The 22,005-nt window shown below is 44.6% G+C and overlaps 1 protein-coding gene across 8 annotated transcripts in view; it reads left to right on the top strand.

Annotated features, from left to right (window-relative positions):
* The window catches only part of LOC140427034 (rap guanine nucleotide exchange factor 6-like), a 541,878-nt gene that overhangs the window by 215,949 nt on the left and 303,924 nt on the right, over positions 1-22,005 (top strand). For all 8 annotated transcript variants that reach the window (XM_072512459.1, XM_072512462.1, XM_072512456.1 and 5 more), the window contains one exon: positions 8,118-8,288. In XM_072512459.1, the coding sequence (XP_072368560.1) occupies positions 8,118-8,288 (171 nt within the window). The remainder of the gene's footprint in view (positions 1-8,117; positions 8,289-22,005) is intronic.

The raw sequence follows: 22,005 nt of genomic DNA, 5'->3' as shown, positions 1-22,005 counted from the left end.
CTTGTTATTCTGATCCACTTGTTATAATAAATGAAACAATAAAAAGAATAACTGACCAATTTAAAATGTTGAATTTCATTTGTTTTCCTGTTTGTTTGTCTGAGCACTAAGTATAAGATTTGATTTAAATGTCAAAGTGAAAAAAATCTCCATCCTTCCTTGACTTCGACCTGCTTCAAGTCATTGGGCAAGTGGTACCTGAAATTGAATGATGATCTGTAAATATGACCCTGATTTATCTGATCCTAATTTCAAGAAAGTATGTTGTGCTTCCCCGCAACATAGGTTAATGGTTAATGAATTTCCTTTCTAATTTCTGAAAGTTCCAACATCGTTTATAAAAGTCATGGAATTTTGTGGAACATAATGGAGCTCACATGAGATTAAATTGCTTGATTCAATGTTTTGTGCAATGCTGTCAAACATCTTTGATGGGATTCTCTGTTAGCCGACGCCAAAATCGGGAAATGTGATTCGGCGGAGAACAGATTCCGACGGCAAAATCGTGGCATGTGCTGATTTAATCATAGATTTTCCAGTGCAGAAGGAGGCCATTCGGCCCATCGAGTCTGCACTGGCTCTTGGAAAGAGCACCCTACCCAAGGTCCACAACTCCACCCTCTCCCCATAACCCAGTAACCCCACCCAACACTAAGGGCAATTTTGGACACTATGGGCAATTTAGCATGGCCAATCCACCTAGCCCGCACATCTTTGGACTGTGGGAGGAAACCGGAGCACCCGGAGGAAACCCACGCACACATGGGGAGGATATGCAGACTCCGCACAGTGACCCGAGCCGGGAATCGAACCTGGGACCCTGGAGCTGTGAAGCAATTGTGCTATTCACAATGCTACCGTGCTGCCCTTATGGCAAATTGCGATTCTCTGTTACCTCAAAAATGCGTTTCACTCCACATGTGCAGTAAGCACCATTTGTATATCATTAGCGGGCCTGACCCAGTACTCTCTAGGGCCTCCACGATTCTCCGATGGGCCGAGTTTCCGACGGTGTAGTTAACTTTTGCTTTTAAAAATCTTGAAACCGGTGTGGCGGCTGCGGAGGGAGAGATCGGGGTTACGGAAAGTGTCCAACATGGCCCTAATGTGCTGACAGCTGTGCTGCTGGCCGGGGGGCTTCTACCAGGGCTGGGGGGAGTAGTGGGAGGTGACCAGGATGTGGGTTGTGGGGTCAGGGTGGACGGACACGGAACACCATTTCCACAGCCGGCAAGGCAGCCATGCAGCTGTGCACACTGCTAACAGCTCACTTTGAACGTAGTGCCACGGGTCATATAGGTGTTCCCCCTGGGTGCCCTCTGGCCCCAACCGACCCATCAGCTATATGGGCGCGCTCCAGCACAACCGGTGTCATCTTTTTAGCTGGGATAAGTGTGTGTCATGTGTATGTGCTCTGCAGCTTGTCAGCCTCCAGAGTGTCGATCACGGACCTAGCGTATCCCGCAACATTTTTCAGTGGAATCGATTGTGTTCCTCATGGCACTGGTGCTAGCCCCTCAACAGTAGCGGAATCGATCCAGGTGTGGCGCGGTTTTTCTGTCGCATCAGTCCACATCAACATTTAGTCTCAGAAACGGAGAATCCAGCTCCTTATCTCACCACTGCAGGATACAAGTTATCCATGTATATCTGGGTAAGTATTTGCATGAAAATGTAACATGAATGCCAGATTTCAAGGTATTTCCATTGGTGATGTATGTTGGAGTCTGATGAGCAGTTTTAAAATAAGATGCAGGTTTGCACTTAGAATTTGAAAGTTAAGGTTTTACGTCCCTGTAGATGAGGGAGGAGGGAGGGAAATTCATAGAAGGACTCCTGTCCAACCCACTCTTGTACACCTCATAGCAGAGAATCATGGAATGACATCATCAACAACTCGGGAACACATTGTCATGTGAGAGTAGCTTTAAGAAATGGATGTTTATAAATGGGTGTGTATATAAATATGTAGTGAGAGTACCTTTAAGAAATGGTTGTTTATTACTGCAGTGATGTCAGAGAGTTGGTGGTGCTGGTCTGTCTGTCGGCTTTTTACTTTTGTTTTAGGCTGTTTGCTGCAGGGTGTGTTTTAGTTTTGTTTTCAGTGTTGGAGCTGAAGCCAGACAGCAAGTGTACTGCTGATCTCTCTGCCATGAAAAGACTATCTCTTGATCATTTGGTGAATTCAGAATTATAAATGTTCTCAGTAGTGAATGTAAACCCAATGTGCTTCTGTTAAAAGGTGTTTCTTTTGTCTGGATGTGGTTTGGGAAGTTATTAAGGATTACTTAGTGTTGTATTCTTTGGGGGTTGTATTTGAATTGATGGTTGCTAAGATGTTCACTGTATGTTTTAAAAAGGTTAACTTGAGTTCATAGAATAAACATTGTTTTACTTTAAAAAATACTTTTCCATTTCTGCTGTACCACACCTGTAGAGTCTGCTGTGTGCGCCCCATACCACAATCTAGTAAAAGTTGTGGGTCAGGTGAACTCCATGATACACTTTGGGGTTCTCTAAACCCTGGCCCATAACAAATTGGAGGCTCGAGGGGGATAAAAGTCTATCTATTGGATTGGCTTAGTGAACTTAAATGAGGGGTGAACATATTGTGGTTGTTTTTCAGGTGTGGTATTTTAGTTTAAGTAGGGAGTATGTTGTGGACAATGGCTCGTTCAGAGGCTCAGATGTTTTTGGGGGTGCAGATGGTCACACGCAGTACCTTACGGACAGAGACTAAAAGCAGACTGTTAGATTTGGCAAAAATATTGCAGTTAACATTACCTGACAAAATGCGAAAAGATGAGGTAATTATGGCGGTGGCTAAGCATTTAAAGTTGCCTGAGATACAGTTTGACTCATTGGAAATGGCAAAAAATTCAGTTGCAAATTAAACAAGTGGAACATGAAATAGAAATTAAAGCAGCTTGAATATAAAAGAGATCGAGAGGAAAGAGAAAGGGAGATACAGATCTGGGAATAAGATAAAGAGAGAGAGTTTGAACTTCAGAAAATGGCCATGAAACATGACAGTCAGTTAAAATTGGCAGGCATAAAAGGAAACGTACAGTTGGATGATAGTGATGAGGATAGTAAGAAAGAGCGTCATTGTCGAAGGCTTGGTGGGGATCTATTTAAATATGTCCCAAGTATTGCAAGATTTGACGAGAAGGAAGTGGAAGCCTTTTTCATTTCATTTGAGAAGGCAGCTAAACAAATGAAATGGCCACAGGACATGTGGGTATTACTGATTCAAACAAAACCGATAGGTAGGGCTAGTGAAGTGTTTGCATCACTACCGGAGGAGGTACCTGGGACGTATGAGGAGGTGAAAAAATCCATCTCGGGTGCATATGAACTAGTGCCTGAAGTCTATAGACAAAGGTTTAGAAATTTAAGGAAAGAATCTGGTCAAACATACATGGAGTTTGAAAGAATCAAACAGAGTAATTTTGATAGGTGGATAAGGGCTTTGAAAATAGACCAAACGTATGGAGCTCTCTGAGAAATTATGCTTTTTGAGGAGTTTAAAAATTTAATTCCTGATGTAGTGAGAACTCATGTGGAAGAGCAGAGGGTTAAAACTGCGAGATTATCAGTAGAAATGGCAGATGATTATGAATTAGTCAATGAATCAAAGCTTGTTTTCCGACATCCGTTTCAGCCTGTGAGAGATAGAAATTGGGGACATGAGAAATACTCAAGTGGTAAAGGCAAAGGTGATCTGATGGGAGATAATAAGGAGAGTGTAGCTATGGGGAGCGGTTGAATAAACTTGGTTTGTTCTCACTGGAACGACGGAGGTTGAAGGGCGACCTGATAGAGGTCTACAAAATTATGAGGGGCATAGACAGAGTGGATTGTCAGAGGCTTTTCCCCAGGGTAGAGGGGTAAATTACTAGGGGGCATAGGTTTAAGGTGCGAGGGGCAAGGTTTAGAGGAGATGTACAAGGCAAATTTTTTACACAGAGGGTCGTGGGTGCCTGGAACTCGCTGCCGGAGGAGGTGGTGGAAGCAGGGACGATAGTGACATTTAAGGGGCATCTTGACAAATACATGAATAGGATGGAAATCGAGGGATACGGACCCAGAAAGTGTAGAAGATTTTAGTTTAGTCTGGCAGCATGGTCGGCACGGGCCTGGAGGGCCGAAGGGCCTGTTCCTGTGCTGTACTTTTCTTTGTTCTTTGTACCTCAGATTAAAAAAGAAATCCAGGAGGGTGGAAAAGAAATGAAAAGTTTCAAATGTTTTCACTGTAATAAACTAGGCCATGTAAAGTCACAATGTCGGTGGTTGAAGAAAAGCACTGGGAAGGCTGATGTGGTAAAACAGGATAAGACAGTGGGGTTTGTTAAAGTGGTAAAGGAAAGGCCAAGTGAAGAGAAAGGTGGGCAAAAGATTGTACAGCCTGATCAGGAGGTGATTGATAAGAAGGTGCCAGATCTCTTTAAAGAATTTACTTGTGTGGGTAAAGTTTACTCGTGTATCAGGAGGAGCAGATAAAGCAGTCACAATTTTAAGAGATACGGGAGCTAGTCAATCTTTAATGGTAAGAGATGAGGAGTTATGTAGTTTGGGAAGAATATTGCCAGAAAAGGTGGTGATATATGGTATCCAGGGTGAGAGGAGTAGTGTTCAATTATATTAGGTAAGGTTGGAAAGTCCAGTGAAGAGTGGTGAAGTGGTAGTAGGAGTAATAGAGAAACTATCTTGTCCAGGAATACAATTTTTATCTTGGGTCAAGATATAGCTGGATCGCAGGTGGGAGTGATGCCTACTGTGGTTGATAAGCCAGTGGAAAATCAGACAACTGAAGTGTTGAAGGACGAATATCCTGGGATTTTTCCGGATTGTGTAATAACAAGGTCGCAAAGTCACAGGTTAAGACAAGAGGAGAAATCAAAGAGTGAAGATGACGTTGAAGTGCATGCAATTATCAGAAACGATTTTTGATCAGATGGTTAAAAAAGAACAAGAACAGGTGGAGGATGAGGCGGATATTTTTAGTTCAGGAAAATTGGCAGAGTTACAACAAAAAGATGTAGAAATAAAACGGATGCATCAGAAAGCTTACACAGAAGAGGAATCGGAGTGTATACCAGCGTGTTATTGCCGTAAAAGTGATGTCTTGATGAGAAAATGGAGACCTTTACATATGTAGGCGGATGCAAAGTGGGCAGAAGTTCATCAAGTAGTATTGCCGATAGGGTATAGAAAGGAGGTGTTGCGAGTTGCACATGAGGTACCAGTGGGAGGTCATTTGGGAATAAGGAAAACGCGAGCTAAAATCCAGAAACAGTTTTATTGGCCTGGACTACATAAAGATGTAGTTACATTTTGTCAATCATGTCACACATATCAAGTGATAGGGAAACCTCAAGCAGTGATAAAACCAGCGCCCTTAATACCCATTCCAGCATTTGAGGAATCTTTTACAAGGGTCCTAATTGATTGCGTAGGACCACTTCCTAAAACGAAAAGTGGGAATCAATGTCCTTTGACGATAATGAATGTGTCTACTAGGTTTCCAGAGGCCATTCCAGTACGTAATATTACAGCTGAAAAGGTTGTGGAGCAATTACTTAAACTCTTTACAAGATTAAGACTACACACAGAAATACAATCGGATCAAGGATCAAATTTTACCTCAAGGTTATTCAAAGACGTTATGGATAGTTTAGGAATAAAACAATTTAAATCAACTGAGTACCATCCAGAATTGCAGGGAGCGTTAGGAAGGTGGCATCAGACATTAAAGACAATGTTGAGGGCTTATTGTCACGATTATCCAGAAGATTGGGATAAAGGAATTCCATTTGTACTGTTTACAATTAGGGATGCACCTAATGAGTCAACCAAATTTAGTCCCTTTGAACTAATGTTTGGTCATGAGGTAAGAGGACCACTTAAATTGATTAAGGAAAAATTGGTGAGTAAGAAATCGGAAATTACATTATTGGATTACGTGTCAAATTTTAGGGAACGATTAAATAGAGCATGTGAATTGGCGAGACAACATTTAAAAGTTGCACAAAATGTGATGAAGCGGGTAGCGGAAAAAAATCCAAAGTTCGAAGTTTTGCCAGTGGAGATAAAGTTTTAGTATTGTTACCAGTGTTTCCGATACCCTCGACACGATTTCTTGGTATAAGTGGATTTTACCGGAAATTTGTACCCAATTTTAGCAGTGTGGTCGCTCCACTGACGGACTTGCTCAAGAAGCGTAACAAATTCCAGTGGACAGCGGAGTGTCAACGGGCATTTGACGGCCTGAAGGCTGTGTTAACCACTGATCCTGTGTTAGCCATCCCAAATTATACAAAACCATGCAAAGTGACGGTTGATGCGAGTGTAGATGCAGTTCTTCTACAAGACGACGACGAAGGGCTAGAGCGGCCTATTGGTAATTTTTCAAAGAAATTGAATTCTCACCAGAAATAGTGTTCCATGATTGAGAAGGAGACTTTGAGTTTGGTGCTGGATTTGCAACATTTTCACATTTCTGTGACCAGCAATCCGTCTGACGCCGTTATATATACTGATCATAATCCATTGACGTTTTTGGAGCGATTCCGGAATAACAATACAAGTCTGTTTCGCTGCAGTTTATTGTTGCAGCCATTTCATTTAAAGATAGTACATGTGGCGGGACGAGAAAACGTGATAGCGAATGCTTTGTCACAAATGTGATGAATGGAAGCAGTTTCAGTTGGAGGAAGAAGAATGGGAAAAAAAATGGACGATATTATTATACCTGTTTGCGTGTGTTTTTTTTTTAAACCAAAAAGTATAATTTACTGTGTGCATTTCTTAAAGGATAGTGGGAAGGTGAAAAGTGAAACCATCTTGAAGTTGATAGTTTATTTATTTTTTCTTGGGGGGCGGTGTCATGTGAGAGTACCTTTAAGAAATGGGCGTTTATAAATGTGTGTGTATATAAATATCTGTAGTGAGAGTACCTTTAAGAAATGGGTGTTTATTACTTAAGTGATGTCAGAGAGTGGGTGGAGCTGGGCTGTCTATCAGCTTTGTACTTTTGTTTTCGGATGTTTGCTGCAGGGTGTGTTTTAGTTTCATTTTCAGTGTTGGAGCTGAAGCCAGACAGAGCAAGTGTACTGTTGATCTCTGCCATGAAAAGACTATCTCTTGATCATTTGGTGAATTCAGAATTATAAATGTTCTCAGTAATGAATGTAAACCCAATGTGCTTCTGTTAAAAGGTGTTTCTTTTGTCTGGATGTTGTTTGTGAAGTTATTAAGGATTACTTAGTGTTGTATTGTTTGGGGGTTGTATTTGAATTGATGATTGCTGAGATGTTCACTGTATGTTTTAAAAAGGTTACCTTGAGTTCATAGAATAAACACTTTTGTTTTAAAATATATTTTTCCATTTCTGCTGTACCACACCTGTAGAGTGGGCTGTGTGTTCCCCCTACCACAATCTAGTAAAGGTTGTTGGTCAGGTGAACTCCATGATACACTTTGGGGTTCTCTAAACCCTGGCCCATAACAAGATCTACCTCAAACTAGGATGATGCTTGGCCTGGAGAGCCTTATTGAGAGTAAGGAAAGGCTAGTGTAACAAATACCATAGATAATCTAATAATTCCCACTGCCTCTGGGAATCTGGTTCACCAGGGGAGAAACATTGGTAAATATCTGAAATGATGTAAAATGCTTACTGAATAAGTACGCGTCTGAAATTGAGGGTATGCTGGTATAAATATGAAGAGCTTGAATGATGTATGAAAAGGTAGCATATGTATAGATGACAGTTGACAAAACATCAGCATGCAAGAGAACAAGAGTCAATGTTCAGTGCATTGCGCACACACACGCAAAACCAGCAAGTGATTCTACACTGATAAACCGTTATTTACAGTTTCCTGGAAGGAAGGAAGTTGTGGCCTCTAGCTTATTGAAACATAATTTTTCTCAGTTAGCATGCAGTTGTGCCTGTGTGTGGTTTATATTCCACCAAGTGGCCCCCTCTTCATACCAGTATAGACATAGTTAAATGCTTTTCTTCGTTTTTCATGAGTCTCTTAAGATTGCACAGACTTTCTGTGATATGGAAGAATTGGATGTTCAATCAGGATCCCGAACATATATTTCAGGTTGAAAATGTCAGCGAGAATGAGGAGAAAAATCTACAGAGGGAGGTTACCAATCGACAGTCACGTCGGCGCTTCAGGAAGATCAATCTGAAAGGGGAGCGACAAACAATCACAGACAATGTGGATTCCTACCATACTGACCGACCTCAGCAGACCAGCACTTATCACATGGTAAAGCCATTTCTTGTTACACATTAAGTATGTTTCTGCACCCGTGGATAACATTAAAGATTGTAGACAGTTTACAACTTTCAATTGAATTTTGCAAGTGATAAAACTAAATTAGTAAAATTATCATAAAATATGTTTCCACTGCAAGTGCAGTTAAATTTCAAAGGGCATCTCACCAGGCAGACACAATCGTACATTGTAGAATTAGTAGCTTTTATTTTTTATTTTTGAAGTGTCACACTGGATGTGTATCTTGATTAAGTCAAAATGATACTTCAGCAGTATGACTAATTTCATAGATCACTTGATCGTTTAAGTGGGTTTTTCCATCTTTGAGCAAGCAACATTTCTTTACTTTAATATTTCTGTGCGTTCATTGGCTCTTGGTTTTTCGAAGTTGCAAGAGTAAATTGCATAAGTATGTTAAATGAATGATAAAATGGATGATAATGAGTTCCTTGTGGAAAACTAGCAGAGTAGTTTGGAGAGAGAGATGGAGCGAGAGAAGAGGCAGATAGTGAGTTAGTGTACACCACTACATACTGGGAGGATGCAAATTGAATTTCTCTCGTCTGCTGATTGGTTTTGGCTTCATTACTATCGGACTGTGTCCCAGTTTCACTCTGACAGAGAGGAGTATTTTCCTGAGCAGCTTTGTTGGAGCTTGAAGGCACTAGCTTAAATGATGGTCGAGGTTTGGAATTAATAAACCCAAGGAATACATATATTCAAGGGTTATAAACACTTGCGTTCATAGATGGTCTTTGAGACATGTTGTAAATGTAAAAGTGTTTGCACTCTAACTTTCCTTTTTAAGTGCAGTCAATCATTTATGTAGGTAAATAGTTAATTTGTGATGCGTAAAGCCCCACAAATAGCAATTGAATAAATGGTTGAGAGATAAATGATGGTCAGGACACTTGGAAAACTTTGCTGGGAGTCCTGATGCTGTTAGGTAATTTGGAAATTCTTAATTCTCCCATAGTGTTCCCGAACAGGCGCCGTAGTGTGGCAACTAGGGGATTTTCATAGTAACTTCATTACAGTCTTAATGTAAGCCTACTTGTGACAATAAAAAAGATTATTATTATGCCCATTTCCACTTGAGCTGGCAGATGGGAACTTGATATGACAACTCACCTAAGAAATTACACTTCATGGTGCAGTGTTGAGGTACTGATGCTTTAAACTATTGGTCTAGATTATGCAGTCAAGTCCTAGAATGAAGATTGGTCTAAATTATGCAGTCAAGTCCTAGAATGAAGCTTAAAACCATGAATTTCTGAACCAAGGTTGAATATTGCCACTATGCCAAGACTGGCACTTAAGAAATAGATGGAGATTATGAACAGGAAAATGCTATTGTATTACAGTGCAATAATTTGAGTAATCTTTATTAGTCCCACAAGTAGACTTGTATTAACACTGCAATGAAGGTTACTTTGAAAATCCCCTGCTCGGGTACACACGGAGATTTCAGAACATCTCGTCTGACAGTGTGGCACCCCACAATATTATTTTTGAAATTCATTTTTATGGGATGTGGGCATTGCTGGTTAGGCCAGCATTTACTGCCCATTCCTAATTGCCTTTAGAAGGTGGCGATGAGTTTCCTTTTTGAACCGTTGCAGTCCTTGAGGTGTAGGGTACACCCACTGTGCTATTAGGGCTGGAATTCCAGATGTTGCCCCAGTGATAGTGAAGGAATGGCAATATATTTCCAAGCCAGAATGGTGAGTGACTTGGAAAACCCTCCGGGACTGCTTGGAGTCTGTGGACTGGTCCATTTTCAAGACCGAGGCAGTTAACCTGGACTAGTACACAACAACCGTCACAGACTTCATCAGTAAGTGTGTCGAGGACTGTGTACCAAAGAAGACAATACGGATGTTCCCCAATCGGAAACCCTGGCTTAATCGAAGTGTTCACTCCCTGCTGAAGTCACGGACTGAGGTGTTCAAGTCTGACGATCCTGATCTATGTAAGAAATCCAGGTACGACGTATGTAAAGCCATCAGGGACACCAAAAGACAATACCGGACCAAACTAGAGTCCCAGGCCAATGACACAAACCCACGATGCCTATGGCAGGGCTTACACGAGATTTCAGGCTACAAAGCAAGGCCAGGCTGAATCTCTGGTGCTGGAGCAGCCCTCCCCGATGAACTGAACAAGTTCTATGCCTGCTTTGAACAGTCAGCCAATACATCAGTGCCGCTCGCCCCAACAGACACACCTATTACAGCCTCCGAGATAAGAGCTGCCATCTTGAAAGTGAACCCGTGGAAAGCGAAGGGCCCCGATAGAGTCCCCGGGTGAGCACTCCGATCCTGTGCTGACCAGCTGGTGAGTGTATTTGTCGCAGACATTTTCAACATCTCACTTCTCCCCTCTGAGGTTCCCACCTCCTTCAAGAAGGACCACCATTATACCAGTACCAAAGAAGAACCAGGTAGCATGCCTCAACGACTACCGACCGGTGGCCCTGACATCCGTTATCATTAAATGCTTTGAGGGCTAGTCATGAGACGGATCAACACCAGCCTCCCAGACGGTCCCGATCCATTGCAGTTCCCTATCGCCGCAACAGGTCCACAGCAGAAGCTATCATCCTGGCCCTACAATCAACACTTGAACACCTCAAAAACAAGGACACCTACGTCAGACTACTGTTCATTTAATTTTTGAAAAATATATTTTTTATCAAGGTTTTTTAACAACACAATTTTTCCCCTTACAAACACTACCCCCCCCCCCGTAACAAAATAACTCAAAATCTCCCTGAGCAAGATATATACATGGCAAGATGGTATATTTACATAGCTTTATACACTGGCTCTTGGCCGCACGTACCGTTTCCCCCCACCCTCCATGCCATCTCCCGCTCGTCCATCCCCTCAAACAATCTCTCGTTCTCCCCCCCCCCCTCCAGGGTTGCTGCTGCTGCTGACCGACCTTCTTCTAATGCTCCGCGAGATATTCTAGGAACGGTTGCCACTGCCTGTAAAACCCCTGTGCAGACCCTCTCAAAGCAAACTTAATTCTCTCCAATTTTATGAACCCCGCCATGTCGTTCATCCAGGCCTCCAGGCTAGGGGGCTTCGCCTCCTTCCACGATAGCAAGACCCTTCGCCGGGCTACTAGGGACGCAAAGGCCAGAATTCCGGCCTATTTCGCCTCCTGCACTCCCGGCTCATCCACTACTCCAAATATTGCTAGTCCCCAGCTTGGCTTGACCCGGACTTTCACCACCTGGGATATTACTCCCGCCACACCTCTCCAGAACCCCTCCAATGCCGGGCATGACCAAAACATATGGACATGTTTCACCGGGCTCCCTGAACATCTTTCACATCTATCCTCTACCCCAAAGAACCTACTCAGCCTCGCCCTCGTCAAATGCGCTCTGTGAACCACCTTAAATTGTATCAGACTGAGCCTGGCACACGAGGAGGAGGTATTAACCCTACCCAGGGCATCAGTCCATAGCCCTTCCTCAATCTCCTCCCCCAGCTCCTCCTCCCATTTACCTTTCAATTCTTCTACTAACGCTTCCCCCTCTTCTTTCATCTCTTGGTATATTTCCGTCACCTTGCCCTCCCTGACCCATACCCCCAAGATCACCCTATCTTGAACTTCTTGTGCCGGGAGCAACGGAAATTCCCTCACCTGTCGCCTCACAAAAGCCCTCACCTGCATATATCTAAATGCATTTCCCGGGGGTAACTCAAATTTCTCCTCCAGTGCCCCTAGGCTCGTAAATGTCCCGTCAATGAACAGGTCCCCCATTCTTCTTATCCCCGCCCGATGCCAGCCTTGGAACCCCCCGTCCATCTTCCCCGGGACAAACCAGTGGTTACCCCTGATCGGGGACCACACCGATGCTCCCATTGCACCCTGTGCCTTCTCCACTGGCCCCAGATCCTTAGTGTTGCCGCCACCACCGGGCTTGTGGTGTATTTTGTCGGCGAGAGCGGCAGTGGTGCCGTTACCAACGCCCCCAGGCTCGTTCCTTTACAGGACGCCATCTCCATCCTCTTCCATGCCGCCCCCTCTCCCTCCATGACCCACTTGCGGATCATCGCCACGTTTGCTGCCCAGTAGTAACTCCCTAGGTTTGGCAAAGCCAACCCTCCTCGGTCCCTGTTGCGTTCCAAGAACCCTCTCCTAACCCTCGGGATCTTATTCGCCCACACATACCCCATAATACTCCTACCTACTCTCTTGAAAAAGCCCTTGGTGATCACGATGGGGAGGCATTGAAACACGAACAAAAACCTCGGAAGGACCACCATTTTGACCGACTGCACCCTACCCGCCAACGAGAGCGGGAGCATGTCCCATCTTTTAAAATCCTCCTCCATTTGCTCCACCACCCTCGTTAAATTCAGTTTATGTAGGGCCCCCCAACTTCTGGCTATCTGGATCCCCAGATACCGAAAACTCCTCTCCGCCCTCCTCAGCGGTAGGTCCCCTATCCCTCTTTCTTGGTCCCCTGCCTGTAATACAAAAAGCTCACTCTTCCCTACATTAAGCTTGTAGCCCGAGAACTCTCCAAACTCCTTCAGAGTCTGCATGACCTCCACCATCCCCTCCATTGGGTCTGCCACGTATAGCAGCAGGTCATCCGCATAATGCTCCTCTCCCCCGCGGACTATCCCCTCCATTTCTGAGACTCCCTAAGTGATATGGCCAAGGGTTCGATCGCCAATGCAAACAACAGGGGGGACAGGGGGCACCCCTGTTTCGTCCCTCGGTACAGCCGAAAGTACTCCGACCTCCGCCGGTTCGTCACTACACTCGCCACCGGGGTGCTGTAAAGGAGCTTAACCCATCTAATAAACCCTCCCCGAACACAACCCTGCGCAATACCGCCCAGAGGTACTCCCTCTCTACTTGGTCAAAGGCTTTTTCCGCGTCCATAGCTGCCACTATCTCCGCCTCTCCCTCCTCCGATGTCATCATTATCACGTTTAAGAGCTGCCGCACATTGGTATTTGACTGCCTGCCCTTTACGAATCCCGTTTGGTCCTCGTGAATCACCCCGGGACACAGTCCTCAATCCTAGTGGCCAGTACTTTCGCCAATAGCTTAGCATCCACATTGAGGAGCGAAATCGGCCTGCACGATCCACATTGCAGTGGATCCTTGTCTCGCTTTAGAATCAAGGAGATTGTCGCCTCCGACATTGTCTGGGGCAGGGTTCCCTCCTCTCTTGCCTCGTTGAAGGTCCTCACTAGTAGCGGGGCCAGCAGGTCCACATATTTTCGATAGAACTCCACCGGGAACCAGTCCGGCCCCGGGCCCTTCCCCGCCTGCATGCTCCCCAAACCCTTACTCAACTCCTCCAACCCAATTGGTGCCCCCAAACCAACCGCCTCCTGCTCCTCCACCCTCGGGAACCCCAGCTGGTCCAGGAATCGCCTCATCCCCCTTCCCCCCCCCCCCCCCCGGGGGGGCTGGGATCTGTACAGCTCTTCATAGAAGTCCTTGAATACCTTATTTATTTTCATTGCACTTCGAACCGTGGCTCCCCTTCCATCTTTGATTCCCCCTACTTCCCTCCGACTACTGTTCATAGACTACAGCTCTGCCTTCAACACCTTTATCCCAACAAAACTAATAACCAAACTCTGCAATCTTGGATTGACCCCTCCCTGTGCAGCTGGATCCTTGATTTCCTCACCAACAGATCACAACCTGTCAGGATAGGTAACAGCAGCTCCTCCACAATAGTCCTGAATACCGGGGCCCCGCAAGGATGTGTGCTCAGTCTTCTACTGTACTCCCTATACACACATGACTGTGTGGCAAGATTTGACTCCAATTCTATCTGTAAGTTTGCGGATGATGCAGTGGTGGGTCGTATCTCAAACAACAACGAGTCAGACTACAGAAGGGAGATAGTTCACTTGGTTGCATGGTGTACCGAAAACAACCTCTCTCTAAATGTCAGCAAAACAAAGGAACTGATCATCGACTTCAGGAAGCGTAGTACGACACACGCCCCCATCTACATAAATGGCTCAGAAGTGGTGATGGTCAATAGCTTTAAGTTATAGGGGATCACCATCACCAACAGTCTGTCCTAGTCCACTCACATTGATGCAACAGTCAAGAAAGCCTCACAACGTTTCTACTTCCTACAGAAGCTAAAGAAATTCGGCATGTCTGCATCGACTCTCACAAACGTCCATAGAGAGCATCCTAGCCAGCTGCATCACAGCTTGGTATGGCAACTGCTCGGCCCAACATCGCAAGAAACTGCAGAGTCTGGTGAACTCAGCGCAACACATCACACAGGCTTGCCACCCTCCCATTGTGTCTACACTTCCCGCTGTCTCGGGAAGGCAGACAGCATTGTCAGAGACCCCTCACACCCAGGCTTTGCCCTCTTCCAGACCCTTCCATCAGGCAGAAGATACAGAAGTCTGAAGCCCCGCACATCCATATATAGGAACAGCTTCTTCCCCACAGGTACTAGACTCCTCAACGAGTTTCTCTCGGACTGATCTGATCCCTATAAGACACTACTCACGATGCCTTATGCTGCTCTTGCTCATGTATTTGCTTTGTTTGGTCCTTGTTCCATAATGTAACCAATTATTTATTTGTCGATGTACTTTGTCGATTTATTCTTTTTGTCTACTGTGTACATATGTCCCCTTGACCGCAGTAAAATATTTTTCATTGTACTTCGGTACATGTGACAATCAATCAGTCAATCAACCTCCAGGTGGTGGGGATCCAAGGTATCTGCTGCTATTGTCCTTCAAGATGGTAGTGGTCGTGGGTTTGGAAGGTGCTGTCTAAGGAACCTTGGTGAGTTACTGCAGTGCACCTTGTAGAAGGTGTACAAGGCTGCCACTGTTCATCGGTGGTGGAGGGTTTGAATGTTTGTAGAAGGGGGTGCAATCAAGCAGGCTGCTTTGTCCTGGATGGTGTTGAGCTTCTTGTGTGTTGTTGGAGCTGCACTCATCCAGGCAAGTGGAGAGTATTCCATTACACTCCTTACTTTTGCCTTGTAGATGGTGGACAGGCTTTGGTGGCTAGGGAGGTGAGTTACTCACTGTAGGATCCTAGCCTTTGACCTGCATTGAAATGAAATGAAAATGAAAATCGCTTATTGTCACGAGTAGGCTTCAAATGAAGTTACTGTGAAAAGCCCCTAGCGCCTGTTCGGAGAGGCTGGTACGGGAATTGAACCGCGCTGCTGGCCTGCCTTGGTCTGCTTTCAAAGCCAGTGATTTAGCCCAGTGTGCTAAACCAGCCCCTGCTTTAGCCAGCGATTTAGCCCAGTGTGCTAAACCAGCCATTGCTTTAGCAGACTGCATTATGTGTGTATTTCTCTGAACCCATGACCTCTTGACGAGGAGGCTTGAACTCATGACCTCTTGACTCAGAAGTAGGAGTGACAAGGCTGACACACGAGCAGAACTTTGATCATAAACAGTAATAGATTTTAGGTTTAAGGATGGTGTCAAAGCAAGTAAGTGTGCTGTGAATTATGAGTTTAAGTGCTAGACATGCTGAATAGTCGCACCTTAACGTTGCTGTATTCTGCTGGCTAAATAGTAATGGACAATGAAATGCCCAATTAACAAGAGGAAGAGGTTTCCTTTGTACACTAACATGTACAGGCATAAATTGAGTAAATTTTGTCAATTGATATTTCATCAATGCTGTAGATTGAACAATCTGGAAGAATTGAGCAAATGAAGTCATTCAGTTAATGTAATATATATGGAAAAAGGATTATTTGTTTATTGGAAATTACTGGTCAAGATTAAACATGTGTTTAGAAAATCTTCATGTTCCAACAGAAGCGTATTAAGTTGAAGAAACGCTAGTTTAATCAAGCAAACCCACAATAAGTATAACAATTCTGTTGGTAGGATAAACTAAGCAAATGTTATTTAAGTGTAACCTCTCTGGGCATCTAATATTGCAAATAATAATTACAGTGCTAAAAATTGAAGCAGTTCATGCTCTGGATAGCTTACCAGCACTTTTGCAACAATCCATTTCTAGATTTAGTTTTATCTGCTGCTGCTGCCCCTCCAAGCAAAATCTCCGTGTAATACAGATTACAGAAGATTCCCATATTTGAATCGCTGAATGCACTGAATTTTTGGTTTTTCCAATCAAGAATGAATCAGCGTCACCATTGAGCTTTCAGATCACTCTTGATCTTGCACTTTTCATTCCAGGCACAGCAGGAAACTGAAGTATACTTGCAGACTCAAAGAAGAATAGCCATTAAACAGTTACTGCCATTAAGAGATATGTGGTATTAGCTGGCCATGTTGTCAAGGTGACCCTGCAGGCACTTTCCTGCAGCTTCAATGTTAAATCAATACGCAGTGTTTTCAGTTTCAGCTAGTACTCACCAACTATTATATTATGCTATACCTTTTCCTCTCCATTAGTCGTCCTGGTTTTGAGCAAGCATTAAGCTGAACAGAGACCATTCTTATTTTCTGATATACTGCATATGCATATACTGCTACCGAAAGTGAGATTTAGCTGATTCAACTTGATGTGCCCATTTATTTAGGTTATTGAACAGCAATGTGCTGGATATTCAGAAATTATATCCCTACTACCTTTTTACTCAACATATTGATGGCAAACAACCTCAACCAGATTTCCTCTCATTTACTCTAAAATGATGTTGGTTTGTCATAGCCTTGATGTATTTACTCCAGAAGAGTTTGTACTATATTTTTTTCAATAGACCCATGTTTTTGGCTGTATGCATTTTTCCCGACTTTGTCCTTCGATGATTTCTGTAATTTTGGGTAACCTTTCTCTTCCCACCCCATTGTGATCTCCAGCATCCATTGTTCCTATCATGTAAACATTCATATTAATGACTTTGGTTATTGTTCTCTGTCAGACTGCCAGCGAGGTGCACCTTAATTGTGTCTGTGACATGCACAAAATAATATTTGTATTATTTATTTTTAAAAATGTGATTATTGGTCACTATGGCTTAAAAACCGTCTCACAATATTTACTTCTGTGTTTGTTGCCAATGTTAGTTGGCGACAAGCCCAATGGTGAAGAAAAATTGCCAACACTATACAGTAAAATGTGGTGTATAGGTCAACCCTGTGTATGAGACAACCCCATTTCTCCAGCTCCCAAAGTATTTTCATTTTTGCACATACGTGGTGTACAGGTCACACCCTTTTTAGCCACAACATGCTATACTTACTTCAGTAGTCACCCTCAATTTCTCTACCTGCAAGTACTTACTGAGAGAGATAAAGCGGGCAATACACCTGTGTTGTAAAGGTGTGTGGGAGTCTATGACATGCCCACTCTTTTTCAGAAACAGGTAACATTTCAAAATGGTGAACATGTAGTAATAATCTTTATTCGTGTCATGTCATAATTAACACACTGCAATGAAGTTGCTGTCAATAGCCCTGAGTTGCCACATTCCGGCGCCTGTTCGGGTACACTGAGGGAGAATTCAGAATGTCCAATTCACCTAACAAGCACGTCTTTCGGAACTTGTGGGAGGAAACTGGAGCACCTGGAGGAAACCCACGCAGACACTGGGAGAACGTGCAAACTCTGCACAGACAGTGACCCTAGCTGTGAACCTGGTGTTTAACATTTATACTTGCCATTGAAGCTGACCCTTATTTTTGGACGAATTCTTTGAGGGTTCAAACGTAAATTTATACACCATCTATGGTAAATAATTGTTAGGCTTTGCTTTTAGGTTGGGGAAAAAAAAGAAGATCCATGAGCTAATGTCACTGGTGACTTACTTTGATGCAGTTTAAATTGTATGTGTGAACAAATGAAAAATGAGTGACTGAATTTCAGTTAATAATAATCGTTTATTGTCACAAGTGGGCTTCAATGAAGTTACTGTGAAAAGCCCCTAGTCGCCACTTTCTGGCGCTTGTTTGGGGAGGCCGGTACGGGAATTGAACCTGCGCTGCTGGCCTTGTTCTGCATTACAAGCCAGATGTTTAGCCCACTGTGCTAAACCAGTCCAGTTGTAGCTTAAATTGTGAACAAATGCTGTTAATGACTTTATTGTGGGTTTTCACAGAGAAGATTGTATTGAAACAAAATAACTAAATCTCATGCTTCTAATTATGCTACAGATTGTGGGCTGTCTGCACATCATGGTCACATACCAGTCTTTTCAGGCCGAATTGGCCTTATATTAAAAGTACTATTAATGAAAATCAGCTGTTTGTCAATTAAATATTTACCATTGGTAACTGCCAATCAGACATCTGGTTCAATCAAGAATAGGCATCACTGGTTAGTTGAAATTACAGTTTAGTCCTCTCAGGACATGATTGCTATAAGGCATTAGCCCAGCTGAAATGACACATCTCGAGCAAGCAATGTGAATTTCTTTTCCCTTCCCCTCAAATTGTGGGACAAATGTGAATTTAATAATGGTTCAGCGATAACAATGTCAGACAGGAACATGAATTTGGAAGACAATACTGGTGGAAAGTATTGCATAGTAGATGAAAGGTTTAAAAAACATTTTTGTATGAACAGTTCACAACTTTCTGAAGCGAAATCCCGCCGATTCATTGTTTCATTCCCATGCTTCCAAGATTGGGCGTCATGACAGGATGATAGATCATCACATTTACAGGGCCTTTATGACATGAATTGCCAATCTTAACAGGCTACAGCGAGATTAATTTGCAATAACTGTATAATTGCAGCAATTTCAAAATATGTAATTATCTCCTATGCAAAAGCTCAAGGTGGTTTGCATATTTAGTAATTTTATTGAGGCTAAGCTTACAGCTCAAATCGTCCAATTTCTGGAGAATTGGAAATCACTGTCATAATATACACCAGTATATCATGGTGCTCACACACACACTGATGGACACACAGCAAGACCAATCAACACACACAACATCGCAGCCAATCACCAGTTAGAGCACACTCACTACAAAGACTGAGGGCATCAGTTTTCCCGCTCATTCGGGATGCAGCCTCTCAGAAGGACAGAGCTTACAGCACAGATCTTCACCATGTGCTGAGTGCATAGACTCGTTAGGACAGGCATAGGTCTTTAGTTTAATCTAACCTCGTGTTGACCAACACATGTTCAACAGTTTCTAGCTTAATAAAATAATGTTGTACTATTTTAAGTGTTGGTGGCCAGTATGTGTTCCACGAATCCAGAGCACCCAACACATCCTGGTACCAGTAGTTGAGGGATGTTAGAACTTCTTAGACCTACCTGCAAGTGATCTGCCTTCCACCAGCATACAGCCATCCTGCAAAATGGACAGCGTCCGCCCGCCGCCGCCGCTCCGCATCACCAGTAACCTAGGGGCCAACTGGAAGATATTCAAACAACGCTTCCAGCTCTACCTTGAAGCCACAGACCGGGAAGCTGCCTCAGACACCAGGAAGATTGCTCTCTTCCTATCAACGGCTGGGGACCATGCCATCCACATTTTCAATTCTCTCACCTTTGCTGATGGTGAAGATAAATCAAAATTCAAGACGGTCCTCCTTATGTTTGACAGTCACTGCGACATAGAGGTGAATGAAAGTTTCGAGCGCTATGTATTCCAACAGCGTTTGCAGGGTAAGGATGAACCTTTCCAGTCCTTTCTCACCCACCTCCGCATCCTTGCGCAGTCCTGTAATTAAGGGTCCACCTCCGACTCCATGATATGCGACCAGATCGTTTTTGGTGTTCAGTCGGACCCCCTACGCCAGCAGCTCCTCAAGGTAAAGCAGCTCACCCTAGCGATTGCCATCGAGACCTGCGTGTTACACGAACACGCCACTAGTCGGTATTCCCACATCCAAGTGGCTGAAACGGCGCGGCAAGGTCCCCACGAGGCAGAACGGGTCCAAGCAATCGAGCAACTCTAGGGCCTCAGCCTGGATGAGGGCGGCCATTTTGCGCGCTTTTCGCGGACTCCTGCTCTTGTGTGCACCGAACGAGGCGACGGCGACGAACATACTACGCAGGCGCGCGCAACGTAAGGCCGAGTCGCGCATGCGCGGTGGCGCAGCGAGCGTACTGACGCTACAACGTGCGGCAACTGTGGCTCCGCCCATTTAAAGCAGCAATGTCCTGCCAAATCCCGACGATGCCTGCAATGTGGCAAACGTGGCCACTATGCTGCTTTATGCAGATCAGCTCAGCCTGCCAACTCTCGTCGCTCCAGCCAGCCTCGCAGGAATGTCCCGGCCATTCAACCCACGGTCACCGAGCCCGATTCGGACCTGCAACCCAATATTGACACCGAGGACCCGAAGGCGCCTTTTCGAGTCGGTATCATTACAAAAAACAGGGTGTCCCCGAAGCAAAGAATCCAGCCTCTACCCGTATACAGCATCGATCCGGACGATGAGTCGTGTGCCACCCTTACGGTCAACCGGTTCCAAATACGATTCCGCCTGGACACCGGTGCCTCCGCCAATCTCATTGCGCGGTCTGACCTCCAAAGCCTTTGTGTCAAACCAGCCATCCTGCCACCAGCCTACCAGCCATTAGATTATAATGGCAATGCTATTGCTGCCAGCGGCTCATGCCAACTTGAAGTGACGCACAGGTCATGCAAAGCCATCCTTCCCTTTGAAATCGTGGGCTCCTCGAAAGCCTCCCTGCTTGGCGCGCAGGCATGCAAGCTGTTGAACCTAGTTCAGAGAGTTCACTCTCTCTCTACTGCTGACGCGTCTGCCTTTCAGGGCACTGACTTCAGGGCGCAGCTCGATGCCATTATCAACCAATACCATGACGTCTTCGAGGGCATGGGCACGCTCCCGTACACCTATAAGATTTTATTAAAACCGAATGCCACGCCTGTGGTGCACGCACCTCGCAGGGTCCCAGCACCCCTCAAGGACCGCCTCAAGCAGCAGCTGCAGGACCTCCAGAACCAAGGAGTGATTTCCAAAGTCACGGAACCGACCGACTGGGTCAGTTCCATGGTGTGTGTAAAAAAAGCCTTCCGGCATTGATCCCAAGGATCTAAATCGCAATATTATGAGAGAGCACTATCCAATTCCCAAGTGCGAAGAGCTCACATGTGAGGTGGCTCGCGCCAAGCTCATTACCAAACTCGACGCCTCGAAAGGATTCTGGCAAATCCAGCTCGATAAATCCAGCAGGAAACTCTGCACGTTTAACACCCCCTTTGGAAGATATTGTTACAACAGGATGCCGTTTGGGATCATCTCTGCATCAGAAGTGTTCCATAGGATTATGGAACAAATGATACAAGGTATTGAAGGTCTTCGCGTCTATGTCGATGACAATCATTTGGTCCACCACCCCGCAGGAGCATGTTAGTCGCCTCCAACGCGTATTCAGACGTATACATGAGCATGGCCTCCGCCTCAACAGGGCCAAATGCTCTTTTGGTCAGACAGAACTTAAGTTCCTTGGGGACCACATCTCCCAATTGGGTGTGCAGCCGGATGCGGACAAGGTAGCTGCCATCACAGCTATGAAAACACCAGAGGACAAGAAGGCAGTCCTCCGATTTCTGGGCATGGTCAATTTTTTAGGGAAATTAATCCCTAACCTCTCCTCTCATACCACTGCCCTCAGGAACCTGGTCAGGAAGACGACAGACTTCCAATGGCTCCCTGCCCACGAGCGCGAATGGAGAGAACTCAAGGCAAAACTGACCATGGTCCCGGTCTTAGCCTTCTTTGATTCAGCAAAGGAGACCAAAATTTCGACCGA

Source organism: Scyliorhinus torazame, chromosome 7 (genome assembly GCF_047496885.1).
Source record: "Scyliorhinus torazame isolate Kashiwa2021f chromosome 7, sScyTor2.1, whole genome shotgun sequence".
In the NCBI taxonomy this organism is placed as follows: Eukaryota; Metazoa; Chordata; class Chondrichthyes; order Carcharhiniformes; family Scyliorhinidae; genus Scyliorhinus; species Scyliorhinus torazame.
The sequence above is the reverse complement of the archived record's forward strand: the minus strand, read 5'-3'. Positions and strand labels throughout refer to the sequence as shown.